This window comes from Plecotus auritus, assembly GCF_963455305.1.
Source record: "Plecotus auritus genome assembly, chromosome: 5".
NCBI lineage: Eukaryota > Metazoa > Chordata > Mammalia > Chiroptera > Vespertilionidae > Plecotus > Plecotus auritus.
The window spans coordinates 90,899,598-90,914,130 of NC_137776.1; the positions used below are offsets into that span (position 1 = coordinate 90,899,598).

The 14,533-nt window shown below is 57.3% G+C and overlaps 1 protein-coding gene across 1 annotated transcript; it reads left to right on the plus strand.

The window, feature by feature from the left end:
- The first annotated feature begins 1,233 nt into the window (after positions 1-1,233).
- Positions 1,234-6,975, plus strand: INHBB (inhibin subunit beta B). The gene is made up of 2 exons (XM_080668164.1): positions 1,234-1,795; positions 4,239-6,975. The coding sequence occupies exons 1-2, from the start codon at positions 1,348-1,350 to the stop codon at positions 5,012-5,014; spliced, it is 1,224 nt and encodes a 407-aa protein (XP_080524290.1). The 5' UTR covers positions 1,234-1,347; the 3' UTR covers positions 5,015-6,975.
- The last annotated feature ends 7,558 nt before the right edge of the window (positions 6,976-14,533 follow it).

Below are 14,533 nucleotides of genomic sequence, written 5' to 3' on the forward strand. Positions count from 1 at the left end.
ATTCCGCCTCTTCCCACCCCCCTCACCTCCCCCGTCACCCTACCCCCACGTCGGGAAGCCGAGCGGGGAGGCACCGACGGTCTCCTCCCGCATGGCCAGGGCGAGACTCCCTCACCCCACCCCCCCTTTTTTTGCCAACGTCTATCTCAACGCGCGCGCACTTACGGAGATTGTGCGGCTCCCCCCCGCCCCCCCCCCCCACCGGGAGAAAAAACGAGGAGAGTAAAAGAAGAGCGGGCAAAGAGAAGAACTCCTCTTCGGAGGGCTCTACACTCCGTGTCGGCCTGGCGCGGGGACGCGGCCGCCCCCCGCCCGCTCTCTCCGGCCTGCGGCGAGTGTCAGCGGGAGAAACTAGAGCACCCGCACCCGGCAACGCTGCGAGACTTTTCGGCGCTCGAGCCGACATCGTCACCGCCGCGGCAGGCAGCGGAGCCAAGGGCGATAAGGGCCCGGTCTCTGCCTCTTCTTCCTCGCCAGGCGTCCCGCGCCCCGCCGGCCCGCGCAGGCAGGCAGAGAGAGGGAGGGAGACGCGAGGAGGCGGGCAGAGCAGAGGCCCGAGCGAAGCGCGCAGCGGTCGGCCCGCCCGCCGGTAGATGGATGCGGCGCCCCGGGAGCCTAGAAACAACTTTGCCGTGTGACGCGCCGGGAGGACTGCAGGGCCCGCGGCCGGGGATTCCGCGTCGCCTTTGAGCGGACCGCGCTCCCCGGTGCCACCCGCACTGCGCTCGCTCCGCTCCGCCGCCCGCCGGCCCGCGGCGAGGACGACCCGCCCGTTGCCGCCACCGGCGGCTCTTCCTCCGTGGGAGGCGGCGAGAGCGAGGCGCTCAGGTGCGAGCGTGGGGCCCCGCCGCAGAGCCCGCCGCAGCGCCGCGCCCGGCTCCGCTCCGGGGGCTCCGGCGTCTTCGCTTCCGTCTCGGCCAAGTTGCGTCCACCGGCCCTTTGGTCACCTTCCCTGCCCCGCAGCCAAGCCTCCGCTTTCGCTTCATCTGAGCGGGGACTGCGGGGCCCCGACGCGGAGAGGATGGGGAGAAGGCTGCAGATACCGAGGCGCCCCGAGACGCCCGGGCGGCAGTGACCCACCCCCCCCCCCCCCCCCCGGCTCTCGCCTCGCCTCACTCGCCTCTCCGGTCTCCGCGGCCCTCGGCGCCCCTTCCCCACCGCGCGGAAACCCCGCGGCCCGGCCGGCCCCCTCCCCCTGTGAGCCGGCGGCGCTCCCGGCAGGCGGGCGGAGGCCCGGGAGGGCGCGGGCGGGGGCGGGGCGGGGCGGCGCGCCCGGAGCCCGGAGCCCGGCCTTGCGCTCGGCTCGGCTCGCCTCGCGGCGGGCGCCCTCGTCGCCAGCGGCGCACCATGGACGGGCTGCCCTGTTGGGCGCTGAGGGCCGCCTGCCTTTTGCTGTTGGCGGCCGGCTGGCTGGGGCCGGAGGCCTGGGGCTCGCCCACGCCCCCACCTTCGCCCGCCGCTCCGCCGCCGCCCCCGCCGCCCGGAGCTTCGGGAGGCTCACAGGACACCTGCACGTCGTGCGGCGGCTTCCGGAGGCCTGAGGAGCTGGGCCGGGTGGAAGGCGACTTCCTGGAGGCGGTGAAACGACACATCTTGAGCCGCCTGCAGATGCGGGGCCGGCCCAACATCACGCACGCTGTGCCTAAGGCCGCCATGGTCACGGCTCTGCGAAAGCTGCACGCGGGCAAGGTGCGCGAGGACGGCCGTGTGGAGATCCCGCACCTCGACGGCCATGCCAGCCCGGGCGCCGACGGCCAGGAACGCGTCTCTGAGATCATCAGCTTCGCTGAGACAGGTGGGTTGGTTCTGCTGGCGGCTAGGAGTGGCCCTCGATCCCTCCCCCATCCCCTTCTCCTCGCCCACTCTGGCCGCAGCAGCCAGCGAGCCCTCCTGTACTCGACTCCCGGCCCGGCCGCTCGCCCATGGCCCTATGCACTCAGTCCTGGTTGCCCTCTTCTTAACCCAGGGAGCAGATTCCTTCCTATGCCCTCTACCCCCACCTCTAACACCTTGCCTTCCACCCCTGCTCTTCGGAATCCGACCCCCGCGCCTCTGGGCGCGCGTCCCCCTCCTGGCAGATGCGTGCGGCCCTGGCTCCGCGGCACTTGCTTAGTGATTGCTTAATGTTTTTGTTTCCCACGATCGGAGTGTAGGCTTAGCAGTGTGGCTGGAGATGTGTGTTCTTGTTGATATCAGTGGGCCGGAGGAGTGTGTGTGTGTGTGTGTGTGTGTGTGTGTGTGTGTGTGCCTGCGTGAGAGGCCCCAGGGCTGCTTCCATCCCCAGCGGCGTGGGCTTGCCAGGATTGCTGAAGCCTCACTAGGGAGAGCTAGGCAACCTCTCTTCCGATTGTGTGGGCACCGGAATCGAGCGGAAGGCGAGCTTCTCAACAGGTCCCATCATTTACGCAGAGAAAGCCGCGCAGGGGACAGCCCCATGCCTTTGGGCTCGCCTGGCAGCAGCAGCAGCAGCCCCCTCGCCCCAGAGCCATAGAGTTTGTAGTTAACAAAGGGTAGGAGTCCTTTCTGGAATTTTCTTATGGTCCTGGAGTGCCAATTTCTACCACTGTCTAAATATGAAAATCAAGAGTGAGAGAAAAAAATATTTCCAAACTTTAAAAGAAGAAAATTGTGTTCACGTTAAACTGCTGCAAGTGTTTTCAACTTCGCTGTCCTTTTCAGGACTTCAATGAGCCAGGCTGCCTTTTGTGCCTGGGGCTCAGCCCCACTTGCACGGTGGGGACTGCGGAATAGGTCCAAGAGGGGGAAGCCCTGGTATGGTCAGGGTGGGGGTGGGGAGGGAGCCTAGCATGGGGGACCGATTGTGTCCCAGGCTGCAAATGCCTCCCCCGGCAGTCGCCACCCTCCCAGGCAACAGGCAGACTGGGCTGGTGCTGCCCAGGGATGAAAAGTTTTGCATGGCCGGGTGTAGAGAAAAGCAGAGACAGTCGGGGCTGGTCTGGGCTTAGAAAGAGACGCATTGCTGTTTTAGCTGTCCAGCCGAGTGGGGAAACTCTACATGCAATTAGAGAGCTTGGATTAAAAGGTGCTTTGGGGCCCAGAGTAGAAATGTGATTCTGGAAGGTCGAGGAGGCCTTTTGGTCCCTGTGGCACAAAATGACAGCGGGGGCTGTTATATTTCTGGTCCGTTTCGTGGAGCCAGCTCTTTGACTTATAAATAACAGATTCAGGTCACAGGCAGCTCGTCCAAGACCAGCTTCTAAGGCTGCACTTTCCCCCATTTCAAAGTCAGATGTCAGTGTTATTAGAGGAGCCGGGCGAGGCCTGAGGAGGGGCTGTGGAGGGGGAGACACTGGTAGGAGGTTTGATAAAACCAGCCGTGGCCATACAGTTGCTTTATTTGTTCTTCCTGAAAAAAAAAGAAAGAAAGAAAGAAGTAGAGATTGTCAGAGAGGAGTTGCTGAAATGTGGGGTGAGAGAGGAGTCACCTCTGGGGTGGCATTGGGACTCTTCTTGTTGAGCTGAGTTATTGAGAAAACCAATAAACCAGTTCCCCTTTTCCTTGGAGATTTTGAATGTGCTATTAATGGGGAGCCCGGGTCTCGTCAAAGGAATGGACCTCAAGTTTCAAGGCTGAATGTCCCGTCCCTTGGTGCTAACGAATCGGAAACGAGGGCTGCACTTTGCAGTCTGCAAGCACTTTCCTGTGTCAGAAATATGAGCAGGACTCACTTGTTTGCTGTGGAGGTCCCGGTGGGTTGGATCAGATCCTGCTTAGGTAAACACTGGAAAGAGGCAGTAGGTGGCTCGGCTAGATTTTGCAATGCCCTAAGTTAACAAAAACAAAACAAAACAAAACAAAACCCCCACTTTACTAAAACAACCTACCCCCCAATTTTCAGTGTGATCCTGGTTTTGTTTTTTAGATTTCACAGATACCCGTAACAACTGGTTAAGATCTTGGCTTCTTGACAAGTTCCTCTGTGGAGCTTTGAGGCCTGACGGCCTGTCTCCAGGGAGCCCTGGCCTGGGAGAGGTGAGGTAGGATTTTATAGGCCTGGACTATTCAGCTCCAACCTGGTCCATGTTTCTCAATGGGAAACGATTTTCCTTGCCTCTCCCAGGTTCTGGCCAGAGGCTTTGGCCTGAGGAATGGTATTTCTGGTCAATAACGTCTTCCAGCTGCGAGTTAGCATTCCAGCACCATGCAGCAGCCCATTTCCCCCATTGCCTCGTGTTCTCCTTGAATTAACTTGGCCTGCTCTCCCGCTTCTCTGCAGATGGCCTCGCCTCCTCCCGTGTCCGCCTCTACTTCTTTATCTCCAATGAAGGCAACCAGAACCTGTTTGTGGTTCAGGCCAGCCTGTGGCTTTACCTGAAGCTGCTGCCCTATGTCCTGGAGAAGGGCAATCGGAGAAAGGTGCGGGTCAAGGTGTACTACCAGGAGCAGGGCCATGGCGACCGGTGGAATGTGGTAGAGAAGAAGGTAGACCTCAAACGCAGTGGCTGGCACACCTTCCCACTCACAGAGGCCATCCAGGCTCTGTTTGAGCGGGGTGAGCGGCGACTCAACCTGGACGTGCAGTGCGATGGCTGCCAGGAGCTGGCTGTGGTGCCCGTGTTTGTGGACCCCAGCGAGGAGTCTCACCGGCCCTTCGTGGTTGTGCAGGCTCGGCTGGGTGATAGCAGGCACCGCATTCGCAAGCGGGGCCTGGAGTGCGATGGCCGGACCAACCTCTGTTGCAGGCAACAGTTCTTCATTGACTTCCGCCTCATCGGCTGGAATGACTGGATCATCGCGCCCACTGGCTATTATGGGAACTACTGTGAGGGCAGCTGCCCTGCCTACCTGGCCGGGGTCCCGGGTTCAGCCTCCTCCTTCCACACGGCCGTGGTGAACCAGTACCGCATGCGGGGCCTGAATCCTGGCACGGTGAACTCCTGCTGCATCCCCACCAAGCTGAGCACCATGTCCATGCTCTACTTCGATGACGAGTACAACATTGTCAAGCGAGACGTGCCCAACATGATTGTGGAGGAGTGTGGCTGTGCCTGACGCAGCGGGGCTGTGGCAGTGGGGCGCCAGGACAGCCCTGGATGGGCTTCTTGCAGCCCCCTACGGGAAGGGGGTGCGTGGTAGGCTGAGTGCTGTTGTTTAGTGGGCTGCCCAGAAGGTGCCAGGGTGAAGCCTGAAATATTTTTCTTCTACTTCATCCAGCAATCAGTCAAAAGCAGAGTAAGAACCCTCAACTGACATGAAATACTTTAAAATGCACACGTAGACACGCACAGCCAGACGCATCCTGCCACCCACACAGCAGCCTCCAGGATACCAGCAAATGGATGCAGTGACAAATGGCAGCTTAGCTACAAATGCCTGTCAGTTGGAGAGAATGGGGTGAGCAGCCACCATTCCCACCAGCTGGCCTGACCACTCTGAATTGCGCCTTCGGAGCACACATAAAAGCACAAAGACAGACACACACACACACACACACACACACACACACACACGCACACATGGTGGGGGAGCACCGGCGCACAGGAGCACCGAAGCCACTGGGAGCAAAGCAGATGCGGGGGTGGGGAGTGTGTGGGTAGGCAGAGGGGCTACATAGCTCCTTTGCTCGTGCAAAACCTGCTGTGCCTCAGCCTCTCCTGTTGCTTCCTCCCTGCATGGATCCTTCATGCTGCAGGACCAGGGGAGCCCGTCCTTTCCCTCCCAGAGCGGAAAGGAGCCCCAGAAAGCACTCAACCCTGCCAGAGACCAGAGCAGTGGCAGTGACCCTTTGACTGTTGCTGGGGTCCCTGGCCTGACTTACATGTGTGCTTGTGTTGGGAGTGGGGAGGGAGGGAGAGGAGAAGGGTCTTAATTTGATGCTTTAACTGATTGCTAGCAGTTGACAGGTCATTCATTCCAGTTGTATAATTGAAAAGGGACTTTTCTACCAAGTATGATCTTTTAAGTTAAAATCTAGATTGTTCTAAATGGGAAGAAAACAATTGCAATCTGTTCCTTTCACTGGGGCTATTCCTCTAGGACTGGCTAGGGAGGGGTGGAAACCACCCCTAGGCCAAGGGGTGAGCTCAGAGGAGGAAATGGTGGGGTGGAGGCATTCTGGAAATGCTGAGTGGTGGTGGGGATGCCCCCTCAGTACGGGGCAAGGGACGGGGAACAGTTAAACTGGTCTTGGAGAGATGGGGAAGGCTTTCAGCTGCTTTGCAGAAGTTGCCAGTGTGGGCCCTGGCCACCAGGGCTAGCCATGGACGTGGCCCCGCCCGCTCACCTGCCCACCAGCCCCTCCTAGCACTTGCAGACCTGCCGGAATGCACATGATATAGCACTTGCCCATCTGCGCGTGTCCAGAAGTGGCCCTTGCCAGAGCACTGACTTGCTCACCCCAAGGTGTCCAAGTGCCATGTGAACTATGCAATTTAAAGGGTTGACCCACACTAGACAAACTGGACTCGAAGACTCTTTTTATATTTTTTATACTTGAAATGAAATCCTTTGCTTCTTTTTAAAGCGAATGATTGCTTTTAATGTTTGCACTGATTTAGTTGCATGATTAGTCAGAAACTGCCATTTGAAAAAAGAAGTTATTTTTATAGCAGCAAAAAAAAATACAGTTAAATGTATTATACATAATTTTGGAACCAAAGAGGCCAACAGATCAGTTTTAATTTTTATTAGATGGTGAGGCCATCTTATATGAGGTAGACATTCTGAACAATCCCTTGAGTGGCCTGCCAACGTTTCAGGGTATAAATGAATTTTGTTTATTCAGTTTGATGAGTCTTTTCTATCCTCACACACCCAGAAGGTAGAGTAAAAATGACTATGGTAGAACGCAGGTGTGTATTTTTAAATCCCCATCTTTATGTTTATTTAATAAAGCTCCCCTTAGGTTCTGTTTCATAATAATTTAAAACCAAACAATTTTCCCATAGACTGGCTGTTAAAGTATTTTACATTTGTGTACAGTTCAAGAAAATAAAAGATTGAGTGCCATGGGCTTCCTGCCTTGTGTGATGTCTGGGGGAGGGGCTGGAGGTGGCGGCTGGGAGGCGGGTGAGTCCAGGTGCCTAGCTTTGATGCCAGTTGCCTCTGGCTCGCTCCCGGCACTCTCTCAGTCCCACCACGAGCATGATGTCAGTCAGAGAGTCTAGGAAAAATGGCAGGAGATCAAAATGAAGAACAATTAGCAAATTCATGAATTACACATTTGTTTACTCTTCTAGTCTCAAGATGAATTTGTTTCACCAAGACTGCATCTATCATCATTTGAAAGTGCTGGCTAAACCCCCATCCATGGAAGGACATGTAAAACCTGGGGCTGCAGCCCACCTGACCTCCATGCCCACCTCCACTTACTGACTGGCACCAGAGGAGTCGAATACCTTGGGCCAGAAGGATACACAGACAAGGCTGCGGGGGTTGTACCTGGTGGTGGGGGTTTGGTAGTCCAATTGCAACTGCAGGTGTGACTTGAGGTGCCCACGAGGTGTTGTTATCATGCAGCCCTTGTGTCATGCTTTCCTGGGAAATGGTTCGCTCTTCATTTTCCAGGGTTTGGAATCTGAATCTCAGAAAGGTTCAGAGATTGCCTGAGGTCCCACAGTCCGGACAGGCACCCTGGGCACTTGAGTCCAGGTTCCATGGCTGGTCCACCTGTTCCCCTGGGAAGATGGCAGCCCTAAGGCCTTGCCTTCATCTGAGACACTACAGAGCCTGTGGGGCTGCTTGTTTTTTGGGGTCACATGCAATCTTTCCAGAAAACGTTAGGACATTTGAGCAGATGGGGACCTTAGGGATTATCTAACCCCCTTCAGTTAACAGTGGGGAAACTGAGGGGCCCAAGCAGCTGGAGGGGCATATCTTCACAGCCGGCTGGCATTAGGAGGCAGCTCTGGCCTCGGTCTTTTTCCCTTCTTGGCCTCACCAAGAGAGCTGCTGCTCTGCCCGGCCCTCATCCGGAAGGGTGCGTTTATTAATCCACACAATCTTGAGACAGTCTGAAAACTAATAGGGCAAGCAAGAACATTTCCCTTAGACAGGCCTGCCCCACTGCTCTGCAGTGGGCTAGGCCCAGCAGCTGGTTGTTCCAGGCCCTCAACCCAGCTGCTGCCCAGGCCTGCTGGAAGTTCTGCAGGCAGCCTCCAGGAGGGGCAGTGCCAGCGTCACCAGGGTTGCCTCTGCTGTTTGGACATTGAGCACCTCTGGGAGCCTCCTGGGCTGAGCTTCACAGGGTGTCCACGGGTCTGCAGCAGCCCCTGGGAGGTTCTGGGACTCCGGGATCTCGTGTCAGTGGCCCGGCTGCTGCCCTGTGCTGACGTGTCCCTGCGGGGCTGGGCCCCTTGGGACAATGGTGGATGGCAGTCATTCTTCCTGAGAGGTGCAGTGGGGACAGGCATGCATCCCCTGTCCCAGGGCTTGGTGCTTCCCAGGAGGCTCAGAGCTGCCTTCCCGCTTGTCTGTGGTCACTGGCTCCCCTGTGCCTTCTTTCTCACTCAGTCCTCAATGCCTTTTTCCCCAGGACTCTTTCCCATCCTCTTCTCTCATCTAACCAGTGGGCCTGGCCTGAGGGCCCCACCTCTCCCCAAAATGCCTCTGGAGCCCCACTGCAGGCTTCGAGAGTAAGCCTCCCCACTGCCCCCAGGTCCGGGCCTCTGACCCAGAGCCCTCCTGCTCTGCCTTAGGGTTCCCTCCCCTCCTTCCTCAGGCCACCAGGCCATAAGCCTCTCGTAGGACCAATGGGACTGGCAGGGCCAGCCAGCCAGAGGCTGCTGCCCCACCTGCCTCAATGTCTCCACACCCACCCACTGTGACTCCTGAGATCCCACCATGCCAGCTTCATCTGTGGCTGACCTCCAGACATGCCCTGGGTCTTCAGTGACTCAGAGGGTCCAGGGTTTGGTGGGGAAGGAGAGTGCTGGGGTAAGGGAGCCCCAGCCAGGCTGACTGAGGCTTTCTACTGCAGCTCCAGCCAGGGCCTGGGGAGGGGCGCTGGCAACTCTTGCATGTGGCTGGGCCCCTGACCCAAGTGGAACTCAGGCTGGCCTAGCACATGCCTAGCCACCCTCTGCAAGGCCCCGTGGGAACTCTGGCTGGAGACCCCAAAGTGCCTGGTAAGCCTCCCACCATGCAGAGCTCTGCAGCTGCCTAGTCCCCTTCCAGGCAGGAACAGGAGACTAGGGCGAGGAATGTGTAGGCTGCTGTGGAGCCACAAACACTGCCGTGGGCTGAAGAACGTGCACTTGTAGGCAAATAAGCAGAAATGAAACATTATTCTTGTGGGCAGAGGCCCTGGGAGCAACCCCAAGTCCAGCCCAGTCACTAGGCTTTCAATGGGATGGGCTTTGTTTGTTCATCCTCGCCTGAGGATGACGATATTTTTCCATTGATTTTAAAAATATATATATTTTATTGATTTTTTACAGAGAAGAAAGGAGAGGTATAGAGAGTTAGAAACATCGATGAGAGAGAAACATCGATTCAGCTGCCTCTTGCACACTCCCCAGTGGGGATGTGCCCACAACCAAGGTGCATGCCCTTGACCGGAATCAAATCTGGGACCCTTCAGTCCACAGGCCGATGCTCTATCGACTGAGCCAAACCGGTTAGGGCTCCATTGATTTTTAGTGGAAAGAAGAGAGGAGGGAGGGAGGGGGGAAAGAGAGAGAGAGAGAGAGAGAGAGAGAGAGAGAGAGAAACATTGATGTGAGAGATACATATTGACTGGCAGGGGATCGAGCCTGCAACTGAGGTACATGCCCTTGACTGGGAATGGAACCCATGACCCCCTGGTCCAAGGACCGATGCTCTAACCACTGAGCAACCCATCCAGGGCTCGTTGGGATGTTTTCAGCAAAAGACAAATTACCTGTGAGCTTTGTGAGAGGAGCTGGGCCTGCTGTATGTGTGACACGGTGCGTGCGTGGGGTGGGCCTGGCAGCTCTAGGTGTACTCGGCTGCAGGCAGTGCGGATGGCTGTGAGTGGGAGTGGGGGAAGGTGGATGAGGTTGAGTGATGTGCCATTTTGTGACTGTAGGTAATGACTGTATGCTGAGCCTTGGTGGGGGTGGGAGGCTGTGGCTGTAGCTGTGTTTGGGTGTGCGGTTGGCTGTCTCAGGGGTTGTGTGGGTAAGTGTGAGACCGTGTGGGTTTTGAGGCTGTGGGATTGTGAGATGTGGCTATATGGTTGCCTGTGTGTATTTCTTCTCATTTTCATTTTCTTTCTCATCGAGAAGTGATGCACCTGGCCAGTTATGGACTTTGTGGTTGGGGTAGTTACATTTTTAAATTTGGGCTGGTGATCCCCCTGCAGTTAGAATCTATGATCACCCTTATGCTGGGAGGTGCTGGGTGAGCTGGGCAGGGGTGGGGGCAGGCACCATTTCTGTGGCCTGTGTGGTTGCCCTCAGTGCCCTACCCTGGCTACTCAATGCCAGGAGTCGCTATAGTGTCCCTGCAGCCTCAAAGCCAAAGCCCTTTGAAAGTGGAATGGAATCCTCCTGTTAGCCATTCAGTCACTCAACAAACATTTCCTATGTGCCAGGAGATCATGTGTCATCTCAGTTTAGTCCTCACCACAGCCGGGGGTCAGGGGAATAGGTATCATCATCCCCATTTATAGATGAGGAAATTAAGGCTGAGGTGGCACAGCTCATACGTAGCAGAGCTGGGATTTGCCCCCAAGAGCTGTTCCCAAGTCACTGACAGCCCCCGTCTGCCCAGGAGGGAGGGGCAAGGGCAGAGGTGGCTGTTCGGGGCCTTCCTGAAAGAGGGGAGACTGGGCCTCAGGGTTTTCTTGGCTTTCAGTTGGGCGGGGGCTGCTCCTCCTACCCCACCCATGACTCCAGCTTGGCACACCAATGGCATTTGTGCATCGAGCTGCTCCTCTCACAGGGCTGTCTGCAGTGAGCATCCAGGCACCATCCCCACTCCCTCGTGGCCACGCGGATGAGATAGCTGTTGGGCCAATTCTGGGGAAACAGACTGGATTGAGCAAAGCAGAGTGGGGGCAGGGAGCCGGTGGCCTTGCTCTGGGCCCTGCAGTGGGGAGGTGGCAGCCTGGCAATCGCATTGAGAATAGGCGCTGGTGTGACGCCAGCCTCGCCTACCATCTTACCCATAAAATAGGGACAAATGGCGTGGTGCAGGGGCGCAGAGGCTCGGGGCTGTCGTGAGCATGGCGATGTTTAGAACAGGACCAGGGTCCATGTGGTTTTGCTGTTGCTCTTTTCCAGCACACGTCTCTGTTCAGAATGGTGCTGGGGCCAGGCAGGGAGCCACAGGCCTCTGACGCAAGCTCTGGGACCCTCCTTTGTTCTTATTCATTCAGTGGCCACTCACAGAGGCCACGATGATGACCATGCAGGCTAGCTTTGTTGAGAACTTATTGCCATCAGATAGAGTGTGTCACAACACCATCTGGCTAATCTTTACCACCTCCCTGCTAGGTAGGTGAGGTGTGCCTATTTTACTGACGAGGAAATTGAGGTTCAGGGAAGTAGAGCGTCTTGCCAGAGGCCTCATAGCTATTCAAGGGGAGTAGTCAAGCTTGTGGCCTTCCAGATGCTGCCTCCACTCCCTTTAATGTTCTCAACAGAATCTCAGGATCGTGAGCCCAGGGGGCTGGGGTAATGGAGGAGGGAGAGCTGTTAACAGTTAGTGGGCCTCAGAGATCCTTCAGAACTCCCTCAGCTGCCATCCCATCCCCATAGGGGAACCTGAGGGTGCCTACCTGCAGGTTGGTGCCCCCTGGTGAGAATGCCCCTTCCCCCCACTAGCAGGAATGGGAACCTGCCTGAGGTTATTGCAGACTCCGGGAGAATCTGACATCTTGTGGGCAAGGACCCACTGAGGTGCCGAGGAAATGCATGCTGACCACATCTGCATGTGGGGTTGCAAGGCTGGGTTCTCAGGCCCTTCACAGAGGCAGAGGGTGGGGGCGGGGAGACAGAGAAGATTGCGGGAGCCTTTGCCACCCGCCCAATTACAGCAGCTTCTGGTGCCCCTTTGGTCCTCTAGGGGACAGGGCAGCATCGGTCTTGTGTTTTCTCTCCGGAGGAGGTGGTACGCTCACTAGGTCCTGGTGGTGGGGTGCAGAAGCAGATGGGGGTGCTGGCGGGAGGGGCCCTGTCAGCTCACAGGGCTGTCTGCATTGAACATTCTGGGCTGCTATTCTTCACACTCTTCGCAGGCTCCTGTTCTGTCCTCTCTCCTTTTCCACTGCCCCTTCCAGCCAACTTTGTCTCTCAGTGGCCCCCCAGCACAACCTCTCTCAGACCTGTGTCTTTCTCTTCAGCCCCAGGAATGGGGGTGAAGGTGCAGTGGTTCCTGGGCGCTCACTCCAGCTCTTGTCTGGACTGAGGGCGCGGGGCTGGGTTTGCTGTGCTCACTCCCTCCTCACTGCTGTGGGGCCTTTGGATAGAGCTCAGATCAGGCTCTAGGGTCCCAGCTGGGAGGGAAGGCTTTTGGGCTCAAAGGCACGTGTGTGTGTGTGTGTGTGTGTGTGTGTGTGTGTGTGTGTGTGTTGGAGCCCTGGGGATTCCTGGAGCCCACAGCCTTGTTTGCAGGCCCTGGGGAACTCTCTCATTTATCAGGTAGAGGACCGCCCAGGTCTCAGAGGACTGAGGGTTGTTAGGCTCTGTGCTGAGGTTTAGGGTGTCATCTCATTTCTGGGAGGAACCCTGTTAGGGAGGCATGTCACAGCCATTCTCCCCATCCACAGATGGGGCTCCCAGGAGGCTGCCTGGCATTCCCAGGGCCACAGAGCTGCTAGGCGGGTGGCTCCGTACGCTGGCTCTGAGATGGCTTCCTAGCTGCCCTGCATGGGAGGGCCTCTGAGGGCCCCCTGGGCCCCTTGGAGGCCTGGTCCTTCCCTAGAGGGGCTTTGGTGACCCTCTCGACACAAACAACACAGTGGCTTGCTGGAGCCAGCCCTGGAGTTGTTCCCTGCTGGCCTGAAGCTGTGGGAACTGTGCACGCAGACACTTCACCGGGGAGGGGCAGGGCTTGTGCCCATCCCTGCTTAGGAAGTCCTGCCTGAGGCTGGGGCTGCTGGGCCCGCCAGAGAGCTGAAGGCTGTCCACTCCCCTGTGCGGTGGGGGCCACTGCCAGCCAGCACTGCAGTTGGAGGCCACAGAGGATCTTTTCCCCAAACTTGCCCATGGCATTGTCCTGCCCCTCCTGGATGATGTTTTAAGTAAAACTTGGTGGACCCTGTCTCTCCCCTGTATAAATTCCTTCTAGGGCCCCACGGCCCCAGAAACAAGTCTGATGGCGAATGGGCTCATCAAGGCTCCAGGCCCGCTGCTCGCCTCCCCCCTGGAGCCCGCAGGCCCCTCCTGCTTTCCAGGCTCGGCCTTCAGCTCCCACCCACAGCTCCTGCCTTCAGCTCTGCCTCCCAAATGCCCTTCCTTCCCCTGAATGCCTTCTCTCCTCTTCACTGTGAACTGCGACTCCCTCTCAGGGCCCCGGAGTCAGGCTCTTGGAACTCCTCAGCTGGTCACCTGGGCTCTGGGGGCACTGGGCCCGCTGTCCTGTCCTGCGGCTGGGACAGAATTAGTGCTCAACACCCACTTGTTAAATGAGTGAAGGGACACCAGTCTCAGGAGGAGAAGTCTGAACCCACACACCCACTTCCCTGCGGGAGCACTTGAGGCCAAGGGGCCAGCAGGACCTAAGGGGAAGCCCAGGCCAGCCGCGAGTGCTCGGGCCGGGCTGGCACTCCTGGCCACACCTTTGTTATTTTTCTCCCCTTGAAGAGCATCTCCTGCCCCATGGGTGATTCATGCAACAGCATTTTTAAAAGGCTGTAATTTGCCCCGAGTATTCAGATTTCATGGTGAAGCGGAGCCTCGCACACAACGGGCTGCTATTGCCGCAGGCCAAGGCAGTGTGAACCCAGCTGGGTGGCACCAGTGCCCAGGCTGCACTAAAGTGCCGTGCACTTTCCCGGTCCTCCCTGGGACTCTCGGCGCTGCGAAGAAGGCATCCTTCCTGCCCTGTCCTCCACGCCAGCGGAGTGTGGTTTGCCACCCGAGGGCGTTTTATAAAAGCTCAGCTTTAATGGATCAGTCACTGAGAGATGAATTGGTTAATGCTGGGCCCCACGTGGATGACTGGCACGTTAATGAGTGTCAATTATTTCATCATTAATAGTTAAGGCTGCAACCGAGCCGGGGAAGGAGGAGACAGTACACAGGCCTTGCAGGCCAGCCTGCTGCCCACTGCAGCTCCCTGTGTTACCTGGAGGGTCTGTACAAGGCCCTGGCAGTGGGGGCCTCTTGGCTATTTTGGTGCAAGAAAGTGCCCGGGGTTAGGAGTCAGGGAACTGGGCGCAGGAGGCAGACTGGTAGCTCCATGGGGGCTGGAGCCCTGCCTGCTTGTGCACTGCTGTGTCTCCAGCACTGGGAATGGTCCCTGGCACATAGCAGGCGCTCAATAAATATTGATTGATTGCCTTATACGGCCCTGCAACTCAATTGTTTTGTTCTCTCAGGCAAGTTTTTTCACCCACTAGATTTATATTGTTTGAAATTAGATTGGAGTAGATGGTTCATTCAT